Here is an 18802-nt window from a genome sequence, read left to right on the forward strand (position 1 = left end):
TCTTCAAAGAAGCACTGCAGGAAGGGGAACGAGGTCATAAACTCCATAAATTAGACAGGCATCATGAATTTTCTGGGGCCATTTGATCTTTATTCTGCCATGTGCAATGAGCTTTCTCTCTCATACCTGGGATACAGCCATCATAGTTGTAACAGCTTTTGTCAGACACTTTATTGGAATTGGACAAGGGATTTCATTTTTCCAGGAGAGGAATCAGCTTTCACAGCTAAGACTTTAAAGCATTAGCTAGCTCATGCATTACTCTGGCCTTGTTGCTCTAAAGTAGAGACGTGATGACATCTTCTCTCCAAGCTGATTCATCATCATAAGAACTTTTTAATGACAAGTGATACACTAACTAAGGGTGTAGCTTGATGAGTAATTTTCTGTCAGTAGTACCAACCTAAGCACTTGATGTTCTCCTGTACACAGACACTTGCATGCACGTGCTTGCTCCCACCCCTTTCATTGTGCAATCTCACAGCAAACCTGTATGGGTTCTAACAGAAAATAATTCAGTTGCAGGATCATTGTCTAGGTTAGGTTCAGTGTGTGACTATACAAATATGTGTGCTAGCACAACACGTGCAACTGTAACAGCTTAAGCAGCACCACTGAGTGTAGCAATGTCTAAACTTGCAGGTACCTACAATACTAAGCAGAATGGATGTTGTGTGGTTTCCATTGCTAACAGAGCTTTAAACTGAGAACAACAGTGATTTCCTGCACTTAACAGCAAATCTAGTGCTTATAAAGCTCCGCAGCATTATGGTAATGCTAGGAAAGAAAAATAAAGGATGTTGGGTCTGGAAGCATGCTAGGTGTTGACCACTGACATTCTTAAGAAAGCCCATTCACAGAAATCCTGGATTTAGCGTGAATAATCTAAGTGCAGCTTCTCACCTTGCCACAGTAAAAAATGTCTTCTCGCTTGATCCTGCCTTCAGCAATCTTCTCCTGGATGGCTTGTCCCACTTCATGCTCGTTGTAGTAGACAAAGGCACCATCAATATGGCGGTAGCCAGTATCAATGGCAATCTTCACCGACTCCAAACAGGAACCTTTGGGAGTCTAATGGGAGAAGAATAAACACAGTTTCAGCCTCCTGCTCACCTCTCCTGCAATGCTATAGAGTCCCTGAGATATGCATAAGGTTCATGCTGGAGTTCATCCAGCCTAACCATCCCTTACCTCCCCAGACACCTGTGTTGCAATTTCTGAAGAAAAATGTGGTGGTGCACTTTTATTCAAAACTGTCGTGAATGCGGAATTACAGTGGAAAAAGGAGCGATGCAAAATATTCACTGTATGTCTGGGAAAGAGAGAGTACTAGAGTTCTTGGAAAGTATAACTGAATGTCTTTGATAGGCAAATTATTTCAGAATTTCTTATCTGGAGAGCAAGTCCCTCACTTGGGTGGAAGAGGGCTTTCAGCTGAGCACAGCTGGTCAACCACCCGCCTGGTCAGAGGCTGTTTGAATACCTTATGTCTCAGTAAAGCTTTCAGCAGAGCAGGAATTTGGTTTTGACTTCTTTCTCCTCAAATCAACTTCCCGTTGAGGGTATCACAATCCAAAGTGTGATAGCTCAGGACTGTCTAATGGTATGGTCAGTTTGGGACAGTTGCTTTACCGTGTGACTAAGAACTAGTAGATGCTTTAGTGTATATTTACATACGTCTTCCTGCTTCAGTTTAAGATGAACCCAAGGAACCTTTTAATAAGTCCAAGTGGCATTTTTGTGCTGTGTGCCGCATTTGTTTACTCATCTTTGCTGAAATTCAGAGTAAGCTTGTTTTTTCAAGAACAGTCATATTTTCTATCAGCCAAGGTGGCAAGCAAAATACAGTTAGGCCAAAACAAGCAAAAAAGCAGAAGACTGGTCACTGAAATTGTACTGAAAACATCTTATTCTTGCCACACTTTGTAGAATGACAGGGCAGCTCAAAGTGGTGGTGGTCAAGGGCTCTCAGTGACACATGGCAGCACTATTCTTCCACCCTTTTCATAGGCATTGCTCTGCTGTGACAGAGACATCTGATTCACTTAAAGGAAAACTGAAACAGGGTGAGTCAACCTGTTCTGCTGTGCTGCTGTCAGCAGCAAATGCCAAGAGATGGATTTTGCTACCTCTGAGTGAAGGGCCAAGACTGCTTCTCCTATAAAGAAAACAGATGCCAGAGAAATCTGGAAATGAGACAGCGTATGAAGAGAGGATGTCAGATTTGTTGGTTTTACTGATGCTAAGGAAATACATGAAGCAGGACTGGCAGTAGGTGCTGTTGGGAAGGACCACAGCAATCGGTCTCCCTCCCCTCCTTCCAAGCTGCCCTTTTACAGCAGCCACTGGTTTGGCTCTCCAGGACTTTGCCATAAAGCAAGCAGCTGCTTTTCCACCACCTGCTGAACTAGATGTGAAACCCATAGCTGCCATAGGATGCTGCAGTGACTAAGGACACTGGACTGCTCTTCCACATTCATGAAAGAAAGAACTATGAAGGACTGCTGAAGATACGTGGGGGTCAATCTGCCTTTCAGTCCCAGGGCTGTAGGCTGGTGTCAGAATATACTGGTGTAACATCCTGGCCTATTTGCTCTGCTCTTCAATGTTCCGTCAGGGTGGCTGCTATCAGTCTTGACTGGACCAACTTCTGTTCAGGCTCAGCGGGACTTTCTGCTCCAGCATGCTGTGCCTAAAGGTTACTTAAAATGCAAAGTCACTTCTGTTTGCTCTGATTTATTACAGGCATGAATGAGGGCTGAGAGGCAAAATGGCACAATTTGGCATGCTAATGTATTTACAGCAGTGATGATGCAATATTGTCTGGTTAATTGAGAGAGACAACGAAACACTTGTTTGAATGCTTTGCTGCTTTCATTGTGGGAGCCCCCCAAAGGCATGCTCAGCCCCTGCCAGGGCCTTTTCCTAATTGTTAGTAGGATATAACAAAGATCATGGCAGCTAAAAGCCTTTCAGGCACAGTCAATGGCTAGTTTTCACTTGGGGCATGTCGGACAGTGTTACAGAAGTGCGAGGCATGAAGCAGCAACAACCTCCAACACGTTCTCTGCTTTTTCCCTGCCTGAACCTGCAAGAAAGAACTTTTAGGAAGGCAGCAGGTAAAAAGCTCTGACACAGGTACTACAAGCCTGCAGTTACTGATGACAGTAACCTCAGACCTCTGCCTCAGCAATGAGCTGCATGCCAGCTGTAGACACAGTTGCAAAGCTCAGGCTGACTAGTTCAGCTTAAAGGTCTTGTGAGCTCAAGCCTAAGTGATGACTAGTTATCCAAAGGAGAAGTATATTTTACGAAATGTGATTGTGTTTTCTCTATGAAATCTGATTTTTCAAACAGTGTGACTTCTAGATTGTTTCAGCCCATTTGACATCTATCGTTCAAGTGTATAAAAGCAGAACATTTAGAGTACAGTGATACATTACCTTAATACGGATTTATTTTTTTAAGGAAAAGATGGGGCTTTCTAAAAACTTTTTTTCCATTTGTTGAAGAGCCTGAAAATGGGGTGTGGACCTGATCCTAGATTTTCCTCTCTCTTCTCTGTGCACTCTTGAGAGATTGCATGAACACAGCTCCCAGTTGTCTCCTGAAGCTGTAAACTAAATTCCACCAAGCAAGGAAATGTTGGTTATTGAGTTGCATGTTTTCTCAAACACCATGGCCAGTTTGGTCAGTAAACAAAAGCAGAAGGCATAGGTAAAGAAACATAGAGTCTTATGTATAGGGGAACAGCATAACTGCAGACTTGGGAGGAGGGTGGAATAGAGGAAAATGAGAAAGCTTGCAGTTACTGCAATTGCCTTTGGCTGAATCAGTTAAGTTAGAGCTGAACGTCTATGTATTTCTTAATCTTTTGCATGGGGCTTGCATACATCTGTACAAATAATCTTGTGAAAGACTTCCATCTCAAGGAATAATTTGATTCTTTAGGGGCTTGAGGAGGCTTTTTTTGGATCAGACCTTGATTACCAATGGCTGGAGATGAGTTTACATTAAATATAAATGTTTTCATTGCACTATTTCATTTCATGTGATGTGGTATATTAATTTTGACAGATTCTGGTGTAAGGTGCTGCATATAAAAATGCAAGCAAACTTAGGGAACGTTTTTTGGAAAATCCTGCCTCTGTTGAACTGTCCCAGCTGAAGGCCTGGGACATCTGTGAGTCTGGAAACTTTATACCATATGTTTATTTTTATTCTAATGGAGAAACTATCATTTCTAGAATTTCACATATCTAATCCTTCCAAATTCTGCAGTAATGGGCTGTGGTAAACTGTACTGATGAGTTGCACAGGCTAGACATGTTGTGGTTTTGCCACTTTTTAGAAGTGTTGCTTCAAGTGTCATATCTTATTCCACTGTTTCCTGACAGACCATATTAAAGATGGGTGACTCGGATCACCACTGCTCATCCATCTTTCCATCAGAAAAGGCACAAACCCAGTTCTTTCCCCTCTACCCTGCTGCTCAGTCTGAGGTGTTTTAATCTCTTCTGTCTTTCATGGAAATAAAGTCTTTAACTAGTAGTGATCAGATCAGAGACTACCAACTGGAAACCATCTTTTACTTAAGTGCAGATAGAAGTTTGTGACATGACTTCTCCTACATTTCATGGTGTTGTATAAGGGTCGGCACTTCAATCGCAGCAGCTGATGGAGCAGTGCCTCCCAGGCTGCCTGGCCGTGGAGCAGCCACCTTTAATCTACCAGGAAAGGCAGACCTCCTTCTCCTCCTCGGTTATACTCACTACTGTATGTTATCTAAAATGTGGTTGTCTATGCTGTCTGCTCCTTTCAGGTAGGCCTTTATTCTTCCACCATTCCCAAATAAGCAGAGCTCATGATTAGAGCAGCACAAATGCCAGATGAGGTACTGAAATGTCTCCATGCTATAAACCTTTGTGCTTTGTCAGTAGTAATTGAGGATGCTTTGGCTTTAAGACAAATCTTTGCTTCTTTATTGCTTTTTATTTAAGTGTAGATAAGGGTTATGCTTGATCCTTAGCCGTAATTAATGTTTCAGCTTCTAATCAGTGTGCCCTGCAACTATGCTACTTTGATCAAGGACTGTTGCTTTAGAACTGGAATTTTATAACCACTTGTACCCTGGAAGTCAGATTTTTATCTTCAGTGCTCTTACAGTCAGTCACTAATTTGTGCCAAAAAAGTTATTAAATTTATTATATGTTTTATTATGAAATAAACTGCTTGGTTGACTAGAAACGCTCGGTCAATCACTAATAACTTCTTCAAGAACCTCTAGATTATTTTTAAGATCATGTTGTTTCCTTAAACAATACACACAGTTATTCCCTTTATCACTCAATAGCTTGTAAAGCTGCTGATTTACCACCACATATGACAGATTAAACCAGTATCCGTTTCCTTCAGGCTCCATGGTAAATAAATCTGGCAGAAGGGCAGGTGGAGCAGACTTAGATTTGCACCTTCACTAAAAAAAAAGAAGCAGCAATTTGGCCCCTTCTCCAGAGATGAAGTAGCCAACTGGCCAGTTACCACGTTTTAAGAGTCTGAAAAAGCAATGTGCTTCATCAGTTCTGCATGTCTGAAAGGGTCTGCTCTCTTTTTCCTCTGAGACCGTGAACTTTTCATTTTTTTTAATGTTTATTCCAGGCGCCTTCCATAATATCCCATGTTGTCAAAACCTATTCTCCCTACCGTAGAAAAAGTACAGCTTCAGTTTTGCTCACAGGTTGCATGTGACCAAGCTACAGGAGAATATTTTTTGTGCAGGCATACCCATGAATTTCACTGTTCCCTTTCAAGCAGAACAGGATTTGCTTAGCAGTGTTAGTGGTTGTCCTACTCATTACTGTTATTTAGTGTCGCATTTCAGCTGTCCTCCAATTCTTTTGCTTTTTTTCTATAGCATCCTTTTCTGGTCAGCAATTTCTATCAGCTTTCCAGTTAATACAGAGGGATTCTGGTTACCTCCAAAGACAAAGCTGACAGGACACGTTAGCAGCAGATTGTAATCTGGCAAAACCATGTGAACAGCTACCATAGGCACTGCTTTTATAAACCTCTTAACATCACTATTGACGTTTATTCTTTATTAGTGCATACAGTAAAGGAAAACAGTCTGACTCAGGCTCCCAGATTCTGATTTGCCTCATTCCACGTATGCACCAGTCTTGGCGGCATGTGGGAGCTGAGGAAGCAGCGCTTCAGGGAAGGAGCCATTTGCCTTAGTCCTGAGCACCTCACCTGGTTGGCACAACGGGATCCAGTCCCTCAGCTGGAAATAATGATCCTTGGAGGAAGAGCTTGAGGTGCTGGGAGAGACAGGGCCATCTCCTGGAAAAATCTGAATTTAGCTGCAGCTGAATTACACAAGAAATCCAAACTCTGGGCTAAGTGCTCCAGTCCTAACCTATAATTTAAGATGTGGAGCTGCTGTTTAGGAATCTGAGTCAGCTAAATACAGGAAGGAGAAAGTAGGTACATTCCTGGGCTCACAGCCTCCTTCACCAGAGCTCGGCACTTGCACACAGATTTTTATGCAAGTTTCTAGAAGCCCAATTGCTTATTTCCATTTGCCTTTTTTCTGGACAAACTGGCAGAGAGGACTGGCTTAAGATGTTAGGAACAGAGCATAGAAAACATGTGTATTGAAGGCATTACAGGAAAGTTCAGGTTGAGTTTACAAAGCCAGGATGTGAGCCACACAAGGGTACATTCTTAGAATTGTTTAATCTTGTAAAGGAGAAGCTGTACACCTCTTTCTTGGAAAATGCAACCGCCAGCACATCCCCTTTCTCGTACACAGGAAAATCTGGCTTTCTTCCCCCGGAAGCATTGGCAGCCACCATCCAGGAAGCAAAACCCAGTGAAGGGATCTCTGCAAAAGCAGGTAGAGCTGAGAGCCACCAGCTGCTGTGCCGGCCCAGAGCTTTGATTTATTGTCATGGAGTGTGCTGCCTTAGAAAGCAGAGGACAGCAAATGTGCCCAAATAAGATGGGGGGAATGGTGATGCTGCCTTGTGTCACACTGTGAATGAGCATGGACAAGGGGTGCCTTTCTCCTCTAGCCTGATGTCCTGTCAGCGGCCTGAAGCATGAGGTTTGATTGCCTATAAAGCAGAAATTAAGATTGCATAACTGCAGATTTAGCATTACTAGAACTCCTGTGACACTTACTCTAAGATTTAGCCAAAGCTGTCATCACTAAAGCCTTATTATTGTAGCTGGCAGAGGCTGCTGGAGTTATTTTTACCACTTGATTGCAGAATCCTCAGTTTTAGGATTGCTGCAACTTCTGCCTTGATGCAAATTCACTTAATGCAAGCCTAAGCTAAAGGGTTGCTATACCTCTCTGTGAGCAGCTAGAGGATTAATGCAAACCAAGCAAACAACGTGCATGCCCGGGTCCCATGCCTGCAGTGCTAGTGGGGTCAACTGGGACAGTTTCCTGAAGAGTTGTCCTGAAGAGCTGGAGGACACAGCCAGCCAGCCAGCCCTGGAAAGCACAGCTCTAACTGGAAGGGTGGCTGCTATTAAAACACCCTTCAGACAAGAAATGTGATCCCAGGGTTGCATGACGTAGAAGGTGAAGATAAAGCACCAGCTTGTGTAACAGCAGAGGAGAAACAAAAGGTTGCCAGTAGTTCTTCTACTTCATTCCCTAGAGTTAAAGGGGAGAGGTTTCTGGCGCCAGTAGGAGTAAGTGTTTGCAAAGGCATATGTAAAACTTGGGGAATTCCACCACCTAGTTAGCTGAACCAATAAAAGTTGGCTTTGATGAAGCCTAGAGAGGCATTTTCTGCACAGTGTTTTCAAGTTTTGACAAATGTGGCCTCCTAGGTCAACCAGAGACACAACCCAGATGTTAGCTTCCTGAGTGAGCTGTAAGAACATGCTCACGCTGTTTGGAAAACTGAAGGGAATTGGTGACACATGGAGTCCACAGCCATATTTAACGTATGGAGTCAGTCAGGGTTGTTTTAGAAAATGGAGGTTTGTCTGGAAAATTGGGCTTTAAAAGTTCTAGCCAAACAGTGTATCTTTCAGTCATGTTAATTCAAATTACTCACTCGTAGGGGTTCAGCTTCTCCTCTCTTCAACAATGCCAGTGATTCCCTGTCTCATCTTCTGTAAAACAATCTTCATAACTTTTATTTACATAAGAGGGCTTTCCCTGTGGCTTTTGTTCAGGGTTGAAAATCCAGCATGTTTAGAAAGCCAGAGGAAAAGAGAAAATAATAATTTTTTGTGTGTGTCTGTCAATATTTGGCCTTGATGTTATTGCACTGGTAACAGCTAGCTTTGTAGTTTTTGGAAGAGAGGTATATTGAAACAGCTAGTGTTTGTCACTGAGGTATGTAGCTCTGGACTGGAAAAGTTCTGCTTTCTGTTTGGTTACTTTTCAAAGAAGCCCTATGACTGGTTTTGGGTAGCGCTACTGTCCTAAAAGCTTATCTGGATTAACCTGCTATTAGTTTCAGATCTGGGCTGATTAAACACAATTCTACCCTGTGTTGTAGCTCGGTGGGTGATGCTGGCATCTGATATCCACCATTTGAAAGCTGTACTGACTCCCAGACAAAGTTGTCATCTCCTAAATATCACCTTGCTCTGGTAACGTTTTCCTCTGGAGTGCTCTTGTAGTATCCAAGTCCGCGTGTGTCAGTACCGGTGTTGGGAGCCAAGTGATGCGTTGCCAGGTTGGCTGTAAGAGCCATCCCCTCTGCTTGGATTAGGCAGGCATCACTGCACAGGGCCAGGCGATTATCTGTCTGTCAGTGGTTTCATTAGTAGAAGTCCTCTGCTCTGCAAGGGGATATGTGTCTTCATCCTGGCGTAGTCTGAAAATGTTTTCACATAGCAGCTGAGATGTCAGCTTATGTTAGAGGTGCTATCTTTTTAAGAAGAGTTTTTTGAAAGCTTATAGTTTAAGCATGCTCATCGTTAGGGGGGAGTCATTAGAGCACAATTTACTCCTCAGAGCAAACAAAAAAAATACACCATTTTCCAGGACTAGCAATTTTGTGGCCATTTTGCTCAGAAGTCCTCCATAGGTTGATGAACTTTGTAGCTAGAAAGTTAGTCTTTCATTCACCCTCATCTACAAGCTTGGGCCCATCCTCATCAGGAATTTTACGCGTTGACCATTTCAGTAATTGTAGCTTTTAATCTGCCACACGTGATTAGACGCTAATTGCGTTCATAGCTGGAAACATCACGGAAGCCATTGGCACGAAGTAGAGATTAGTCATACTATCAATTTGTTTTCTATTAAGCTTCAGGATTCATAGAAATTAAGAACCACAGAGATTTCAGCAGAGAAGATACATGGAGATAAACAAGAATTCCTGCAAATTCTGCAGTGTCTTAGAGCCATAGGTTTTGTGCAAATTACCGCCATAAGAACAAAGCTTGTGTCGTCAAGAAAGTTGCATGCAAGAAACTTTCCTCCAACTTGACAGAGAGTAATAAGTCATTTTATTGAATCTAACTTTGAAATCCGACATTAATTGCTAAAGTACAGTTCTCACACCTGTTTTTTCTAATTAGATGATGTAGTTTTCCTTTTTCAATGAGGTAAAGATGCAATCTTGCATTTACACAAGCCAAAAATGTGCCATTGTATAACATGAGGTTACAGGGAGCTAGCAGGAGCTGAGGTGTCAAGAGGTGGCTGCAGACAGGGGAGGAGGGGTCAAGGCTGAACCACCAGGAAGACAAAGGGTTGAAGGCACAGCAATGTAGAAAGACTGTTCCAGTGGCAGAACAGAAAAGTTGTTTGGCAGAGGAGAAAAGACAAATGTAGGCTAAATGAACTCTGCTTTTCATAGGTGGTAAGTACACCATTAAAGCATATATGAAAGGGAAGTCTAAAATGCATCATGCAATATTAAGTTTTTAGTAGAAGTCATTGATGAAAGCAGATTTTGTCCAAGACCCTTCTGATTTAATGCATTCCTCTACTCTGTACTCTCACCTCTTTGCTATAATAAGTCTGATCAACCAAAGCAGTATCTTAAGTTTTCATCCCTCATCCTCTGGCATATTTGCCCTCTTCGTAGGAAGCAGCAGAGGTGGATTAGGACAATGATGCAGTCCAGAGCCGATGCAGTTTCTTGAACCCTCATGCAGACTCCTTCTCCTGTATCTTCTTACTCACGGTGCTTTTGATTGTGTTTCCAGCAGGCAGCTGCTCTCCTGCCTGAGAGCTGTGTTGTTTTGCTGCTGGCTAAAAGTTGATGCCTGCTACTGTGCCTCCTCAAGGCATCTGGGGACCACATACCAAGAAATCCTGCCTTTATTTGCTCTTGGCAACTGGGTCTTGCCAGTAACTGTGACTTAATCAGGGAATAAGGAGTAAAATCTAAGAGGTGAAGCAGCAAGAGTATCACTCACCACCAGGATACAGCCACCAAAGGAAAGGCATGCCACCTGTGGTCTGTGCAAACAGAAGGACCTGAGGATGAGTCCTCTGAGCAAGAAACTAAGTCGTGACTTTGTCATTGAGCAAGTTGGCTACAGATATATGGCTTCAGGATAAATATCATTCATCGTGAAGGCTAGGCTAAGAGTTTGCTAACAAGAAAGGACCCCTCCAGGATGTGTTGTAGATCGGGCACAGATCTTCTTCTGGGCTGCAGTAATATATCTCCCTCCCTTCTGCCCTTGCCTCAAGTGTACAGATCTCTGTTTGGGAGCATGGATTAAGGACATACTCAGAGGCCAAGGGAACATAAGGCCACCCTCTGAAACATCTCAGAAATCCCAACCCTGAAAGACCGCGTGTTGCTATGTGTTGGCCAGCCGTGGCTCCGCTGCTCCAAAGCACTCCCTGAAGAATTAGTGCTGTGTGAGGTAATACTGCTGCTTAAAAAGCAAAAGGCTTGAGAAAGCCAGTGGTGGTTACTGAAAGGGACTGTAAAGGGCCACAAAATGTCCTTTGGAGATGCTTGGTCAGGGGATATGGCCCAACATCTAAAAAAAAAAAAAAAAAAAAAAATCTCATTTGGGGAACTTTCTTCACTTTTTAAGTTCAGGGCATAAATTTTTATGCCCTTTTTTATCTCCTTAGCCAAAGATGCCAGCTGAATCCCCCCAGCTCTGTTCAAATCAGGTTCCAAATAGCCTTTTTAGGGAAGAAAAAGGCAAAATATCTCCCTGGCCTACATCTGTGGTGATTTCATGTAGGTTCATAAAGATTGCTTCATTACAGAGCTAACTTCAGGCTCAGTACTTGCTGAGTTCAAACACATATTCATGTGTAGTTGTTCATGTTAAAAGGACTGTGATTATTTTCCTTATATGTTTATTTTAATAGCATATCGTGGGAAGTAAGCTAAGGCTGTAAGGACACTTGCATGTTAAGGCAGTTCCTGCTCTTGCCACTGCATCTATCTCTTTCAAGAAAAAAAATCTAGAAGCCAAGTGGGAGGTTTACCTCAGAAGGAAGGAGGAAGACAGTTGTCTGAGTCAGAGAAGGAGAAATTTGTAGTAAAAAGATCAAGAAATGGAAGTCTTTAAACTTCAGCTTTGTTGCCAGAGATCTCGGGTGTCGCTCCTTCCTGGGACTTTCAATACACAAACCATTTTGTAGCTTTGGGTCGGGCCAGGTGACTTTCTCAGCAAATTACCTGAAATCATTGCTGTCTCCATGTGTCAGACAATGCCTGACAACCATGTGTCAGAAGGCATTGATGGCCAGAAGGAAAAACCGAGAGAATTAAATTGTGTGTAATCCCCGCCCTTACTGCAGCTCAGAGATCCAGATCACATCGGGGGGGATAAGTTGCTTATTACCTCTTTTGACTTAAAGGTCACTTACAGCAGCTCCAAAAGCAGGCGCCCTGCAGCAGAGGTGTGGCTTGCACTGTTAAGAGCAACTGAAGTGGTCTGTGTGCACGCATCCTTGTGCAAGCAACTTTGTGGCGTAAAGGTCCTACAAGAGCACTGTTAGGCCTGTACAACGAAAAGTTACTCTGTTCAGCTTCTAGCTTGGGTGTAAAAAGTAATTCAGGGTGCCAAAACAGTGTTTTTACTTATCCAAAACAGATTCTTTTTTTTTTTACTTGGTCACTCAGATTGGATACGGGAGCCCTGGATGAACTTTTCCTCTCCCTGATTCAAACCAGCAATTTCTTCTTAAACAAAACCCAGACTGTCTGGGCACTCACAAGGGTTACTTTGTGGTAGTTAAGGATTTGGGGAAATGGGTCTCTCTCCCTCCTGGCTGGATGCCATACTGAGTCCTTCAGCATCCAAAGCTGTGGGGCTGGTGGGCAGCATGTTTTTCTGTAGGGAGAGTGCTCCTCCTGCTCCAGCCTGAGCATGTTTCTTCTTGCCTGTCTCTAGCTATCACATACCCCCACAATCATGTTATTTCCCTGGGTTGTGTGATATGAATTTAATCCCCAGAGGCAGAGAGGAGGACTGAACCTGGTTTCCCACCGCCCATGTGGATTCCCTCACCAGCAGGCTATTCAGGGAAAGGCAACTGCTACCTCCAACTGCTTTAATAATCCTTTGATTCCTCAGCTTGTACTGCCAGTGCCCAAAATGAAATGCTTTGCCATTTGTTTTGCCTGAAACTATTCCACAAAACTGCTTCCAATTTATGAATGAATTTGGCTACCTCAGAACCTCATTTTTAGCAAAGTCACAACTTGCCAAAAACCCTCACCCAGTGCTATTCTTGATCACTTTGCCCAATCTTCTGTTTCAGAAGTAGTGCCTGTGTACAGTGTGGTTGCTACAACCTTCCCTCCAAGCCCTCTCCTCCCTCAGTCAAAACAGGAAGGCAGGAGAGAAGTTGCGGCCAAGGCCCCTTGACCTTCCAGGGAGACAGTGAGTATTTATGTGGAGGCACTGGGCTGATGATCTTTGCTGTGTTGACAGGGATGAGTTATAAAGTGAAGTAGGCATAAGTGCCGTTTTAACAAGGCATAGGATTTCCAGGATTTAGGAGTGATTTTAGCACCTTTCTTCTCTAAGCCTGCTTGTCCCTGCACCCATCCACTTCCAGATGGGTACCAGCACCACTCCCTGGGCTGTGCTGGGAACTGAGCACCAGTGCTGGGAGGTTGCAGGAGCCCAAAGAGTTGATCTGGCTCTGCCATGGCACAAGGTGATGCTACTGGCTCATCAAGGGGGCTGTCTCCTCCACCCTCCCCTGTTAGGCTGTCCTCTCCCTCCCCCCATCTATTTAATACCCTAGAGAATTGGGTCAACGGCTTTGGGGCCCTTAGGGAGGGAAAGCTGGAAACGGCGCATCTGCTGGAGCCTTGGCAGAGCCACTCCTGCACGCACAGGGCTTTGCCAGAAGGATCCACCAAGCCAGAGAAAGGCACAATTGGCCTCAAACTTTAAAGCCATCTGGAGGGTCTCGATAGTCCAGATTCACTGCTCCTGCTGTGGTTCCCCTCCCCCAACCCATGAAGAGAGGGGATATTTGGTGAAGAGAGAACAGGGGAAGGAGTCAGTGCTGAGATTTTCAGTGTTTCATTTGCGTCCATCCTTTCTCTGAACAGCCTAATTCATACAGGTAAGAACCTAATACAACTTACGCACTTCCTTCCCTCTGTGAAGGAGAATGCAAAACCAACTTCAACACACTGAAGTCTGCACCAAAAAGTAAACTAGGCTTTTTAGTGACACAGTTATTAACTTCCCTTGAAAATAAGTATAGGAAACACCAACTAAAGCAGCAAAAAATATTTCTAAGTGCTTTTCTTGATAAACAGCCCAACTTTATCACTAATTCTATGACCCAGTGAAGACTCCTTCCTTTCTGCTAGCAGATGAGCTGATAGCAAATGGGTTCATTGCACTTTCTTTCTGTGCTAGGAAAGTAAAACAAGAAGAAACCCTCAACATTGCACTAACAGTGTTTTCAGTCTTAAAGATTTAGCTGAATTCTTGCCACACTGACCTGTATTCAGTAAGAAAAGCTCCCTTACACCTAGGGGGAAAGAGCATTCAATCAAAATTAATCTCATCAAATAGAGGTTTTCCACAGTGGTCCAGCTCTGCTCCATGATGTACTTCATTGAGTCAGTAAACTTGTACCAGGGACCAAATTCTAGTCAATAGATTCATTTTTTGTTCAGTGTTTCACAACTGGAGAAGCATGACTTATCTCCCAAAGCTGTCTTTGAGAGAACAATTAAGTTATTTAAGACAAGCAAGGCAAGCTGCTGACACATTTCAGTTCTGAAGGCACTGCTGTGCAGTGTATCCAGACAGAGTCCGAAACATGAAAGCTGGCCTCCTGCCTCTGTTTTCTTGTAACCGACTGTCAGAGAAGCAGATTTCCCTGCTCCGTGGCTAACTAGATTTGCCCAGTTTTCTTAACCAGTGAGCACATTCCTGCACTTCAGGAAGAACACTCTGGGCTCATTACGAGCTACTGGGCTATAACACGAGATTGAGAAAACAGATTTGTTTTGGACAAGCTGCTCTGACATGGAGGTGCCAGGGTGAATAATCTTTGAGGGAGAAAAAAAATGAATAAATTGCCTCCAAGAGCAAGATGAATAATCTGACAAATGAACAGCTCTGTATTCTGTATCGAAGCACAAAATGACTAGAAGTCACAGAGATCTGACTCATGAGTAGAAATAGTGTGCTAGGGACAGCTGGCACTGTAGCTACCACCAGCTGCCTGCCCCCACCGCTGCAGAACGGGTGGCTCAGATGCTGCTTCTCAAGCAATTCAGCCACAAAAGGCTACCGCTAGGCATTTTAAAGGAAATGTGTCAGTGCTAGTTTATAGCCTCACTCCTTAAGATAAACTTCGAAACGGTCCCGAGTCGCCACTGAGCCTTTCAGCTCCCCAGGCGGGAGGAGCAGGACAGACATCCCGCCAGCATCCCGGGGGAAGCCGCGCCAGACGCACAGGGCAGCGCTCTGCGGAGCGGCTTGCTCCGGAGCGGCACTTCGCTGCCACGGCAAGGTGCTGAAAGAAGCCGCCGCCTCATCAGCACAGCAGCTTTTTTGAGATGGGCAAGCTTTAAGCCGTGACCTATTTAGAAGTCCTGCCCCATCACCAACCAGCAGCTGCAAACAGTTCTGCAACAAATCCCCGGCACCCTGCTACCGCGCTTCCCCAGCTGCCCTCCGTGGCAAGTTCCCTGACTCAAATACGCGATCGTAATCCTAGCGTAAAGCTTCAGCCCAGCTCCTCCAGATAAACTTACAGTGTTTCACCCGGTCTCCTGCGAAAACGAGACTTTCGCAAGCGTCTCATCAGAGGGAAAGCGCTGCTTTCTCTGCCTCTTCTCAGCTCCCCCTCCCACCCGTAACTTTCTGTCACGTTTACCATATAGAAAGAGAAAGACAGCTCAGAAAAACAAACTCCTACAAACGCGGGGGGAGGGAGTATGGGTGGTTGGGTATGTGCACCCATCCCCGCTGAGGGTGCAGTTACACGGTAGCTTTAATGGCTCTAAATTGGAGTTGCCATAGCAATGTCCTGCCTGCATCATCCTGTCCTGTCGGGTGTCCTGTCCCCCAACCGTCCCCCCTCCGCCTTTTGTCACCAGACAACAAAGGAGGTACACGCGAAAAGCAAAAAGCCGCTACCTGGGGCTAATCAGGCCGAAAACCAGCTCTGCCTAAAAATAATTCATTTTGGCTGGTAGAGCTCCATGCAGAGGCTCGCTATCCGCCTCGACCCGCAGCAGTGCGGAGGAGGCAGCAGGATTTTGCAGGACGGAGAGAGAAGCAGAACTGTTTGTGGTGATTTTGGGACATTTGAATTTCTGCAGAACGAACTCTTATCAGGGTTATGGCATTACCCAGAAGCTGCCTCCTAAACCTGCCTCCCCTCAGCTCCGGCAGGTCACTTGCCCTGAGCTCCCTGCCCGAGCCTGGCTAATGCCTCGGGCCAGGGCTCGCCCGGGCTGCAGGCGGGGAGCGCCTTTTCTGCCGGCAGTCCCATTTTTCTCAGCTTAAAGCTACCGTAAAATTGCAACTCGAGGGTTGAGGGCACGATACACAAGTCTGAAAAGAGGCGCTTCAAGTTTGCTCAGATATTTTGTCACTGAATTATGCAACGTTCTGCTTTGCTACATTAAAACTCCTGTTGGAAAGCTTAATTTTGTTTCACTAACGGTTATTCAAGGAACGCACTAGCTGAAAATACCTCCAGAAACTCTAGTGATGTGAGGGACAGTGCCCAGCCTCTGAAGTTGCAGATTCCCACCCGTTCTCCCCACATAAGCCAGCTGTTAATCAGGGAGATCCGCAGCCCTGGGGATTTCTTAGACCCTTTCTGCATCACTCCCGCACTGCTTGCAGCAGTGTTCACTGAAGATTTTCTTCGGCACTGTTGTTAACGTACCGTAGTACAATTAATAGCTGTTAAACTGCTTAAATTAAGAGTTTTCTTCAAAAAGGTATTTTTAAATACCTTGTGGTATGTGGAGCCATACACACAATATTGCATCTCAACTCGGACACTATTATACAAGAAGGGTTCTGGCCACAGTATCTCTTCCTACTCTTCAAAGGAGGAAAAAACCCCAACCAACCAACACAAAACAAACAAACAAACAAAAAAACCCACAGACCAAAACCTGCTGAAAGGTCAGGCGGTTTAGGAGAGCGATAAGACAGCAGCTAGCGAGCTGGCTCTGCGCTCCCGGGTGTGCAGAGGGAAGAAGCATCAGGTGTGCTCCCACAGCCTCGGCGCAGCCGAGTCAGCGGCAGACAGACGAGATGCCTGCCCGGGACACGCAAAACCGAAGGATGCAGAATATTTGAGAGCGGTTTGGCCGCTGGCAGTCAGCTGTGGGAGCCGCAGGAATCAGGATGCAGGAATCTGGGTCTTTGTTTCAGGAACATTCCTTGGAATGTGTCGGGGCCAGCTGCAAGACGGTCCGAAATCCCCCATCCCATCTGCGTTCAGCGCGGGGGGCGGCGGGGCCGGCCCGGGGCACCCGGCGCCACCGTCCCCCCGGCTCCGGGCTTCTCGGGACCGAGGGCTCCGGGCCGCCCTGCCAGGGACCCGGTCTCGCTGGCCCCCACATCCCCTCCCGGTGACTGCAGCGGCCCCAGGGATTGCACCGTCCCGGCCTCCAGCCCCCGGGGCAGCGGCAGAGCCGCTCCCGGCCCCGCGTCCCCCGCCCGCCAGCGCGGCGCGGTGCGGGAGCAGCACCCGGGGGGTCTGCGTGTTTCCCACCTTTTTCTCCTCTGCGCGCCGCCCGTGCTGCTCGGGGAGCTCGGGCTTGTAACTTTGCACGGGGAGCGGAGCAAAGAAAGGAACAGCCGGGAGGGGGGAATAAGCGGGTAGCCCCGGGTCGGGGGGTCTGCAGCGAGGGGTGGCCGTCACCTGCCCCCGCCAGCGGAGCGGGGGCGTCCCGGCGCCCCCGGACTTACTTTCTGGGGGTCGGCGTAGGTGCCCAGCCCCAACAGCGGGATGCTGTTGCCGTCGCTCAGCGGGACGCGGTGGCTCTCCGCTGTCAGGTTCATAGTGCCGGCAGGTAGGGCCGCCCCGAGCAGCCGCTCCGCAAGCCAACCGGCACCCACCGACCGACCGACCGGACCGACGGCGCCTCCGCAGCGGCCGAGGTACGAGCCGCCCGCTCCCGCCGCCGGGCAGCGCCTTTTGGGGGGCTGAGCGGAGCCACGTGTGCCCGCGGCGGCCCTGCACCGCGCCCCGCCGCGCCCCGCCCCGCCCCGCCCCGGCCCCGCGGCCACCGGCGCCCCGCGCCCGGCCCCCCGCGCGACGGCTGCCCCGGGGGAAACAGGGCGGGCCCGGGGGCGCCCGGCGTCCTGCGGGGCTGGGGGGCCCTGCCCGCTGCCGCGGAGCCCCCGCGGGGCCGCCCTGCCCGCAGCTGCCAGCGAGGGGTCCAGCCCCCGCCGGCCGGGGTGACTGCCCTGCCCTGCCCTCCCCTCCGCAGGGCACGGGCTTCCCACGCTTTGGGGGGGCAGGTCTGGGGACTTTTCCCACAGGAGCGTAAAAACCTCTTTCTAAACCTGCAAATTCGGGGTTACCAACGAGTCCTCCGGGGATAGTTTCCACCTCCCTGCCCCAAGGCTGCAGGCTGCCGGCTGGAAACCACTGCCGTGGGGGCGAGGAAGGAATGAAGAAAATCCCAGACGGGAGAGCGGTGAGCAGTTCCTCCGCCTCAGCTCGAGTCCCACATTACAGTGAACGTGCTCCCAAGTTCCTCACTGTCTGGTTCTGCTCCGCTGTGGAAAAAAATGCCTGTGTTTCCTACCCCTGACACCCCAGAAAGGGTCGAAGAATGCCCGTTGTGAAATTCAACCCACTGCTCTTACTGCCCCTTCCGCCCCTGAGGGCTGTGCCCTTACACCGCTCTGCAGGGAGGTGCCCTGCCCCGAGCCAGCTGCTTTGGGTCCCGCAGCCCTGTCTACGCTGAGTTCTCCCCGTTTGATTTTGAAGTGTACGGTCTTACATGCCTTCCTAGATCAACCTGAAATTAAGCTCTCAGAGGACATTATTCCTCAGCCACAACCATGTTCTTTGCTTGGCAGATTATTTTATCTCCTCTAATATGCAAATTAGGTTTCTGTGCATGGTTATAGTTCAGCAGGTTGCACAATTCCAAGAGGGGCTAATGGATCTGTTGTGATAAGTTATCTTTGCAGGGTTCTTGAAATCAATAGGTGTGCGCTATTTGCATTTGGTGAAAGGGTTAGTGGCAGTTAAGGCTGGGGACCTACCTGGAGAATAAGCTCCCTACCAAGGGACCCTTGTAGTGTTACAGATTAGATACCTGCAAGGGTCCCCAGTGGAGGTGGAAAAATTGCCACTTTTACTGGTAGGGATGTG

General features: G+C 46.9%; 1 protein-coding gene across 1 annotated transcript in view; it reads right to left on the reverse strand.

The window, feature by feature from the left end:
• The window catches only part of AKR1D1 (aldo-keto reductase family 1 member D1), a 34975-nt gene extending 17151 nt beyond the window's left edge, over positions 1–17824 (reverse strand). Inside the window, exons 1-3 of the mRNA XM_055712043.1 lie at positions 17819–17824; positions 17383–17502; positions 904–1071 (exon numbers count right to left, since the gene is read on the reverse strand). Of these exons, the coding sequence (XP_055568018.1) occupies positions 904–1071; positions 17383–17475 (261 nt within the window). The 5' untranslated portion in view covers positions 17476–17502; positions 17819–17824. The remainder of the gene's footprint in view (positions 1–903; positions 1072–17382; positions 17503–17818) is intronic.
• Between the last annotated feature and the right edge of the window lie 978 nt (positions 17825–18802).

Source organism: Falco cherrug, chromosome 5, assembly GCF_023634085.1.
Source record: "Falco cherrug isolate bFalChe1 chromosome 5, bFalChe1.pri, whole genome shotgun sequence".
Taxonomy (NCBI): Eukaryota; Metazoa; Chordata; class Aves; order Falconiformes; family Falconidae; genus Falco; species Falco cherrug.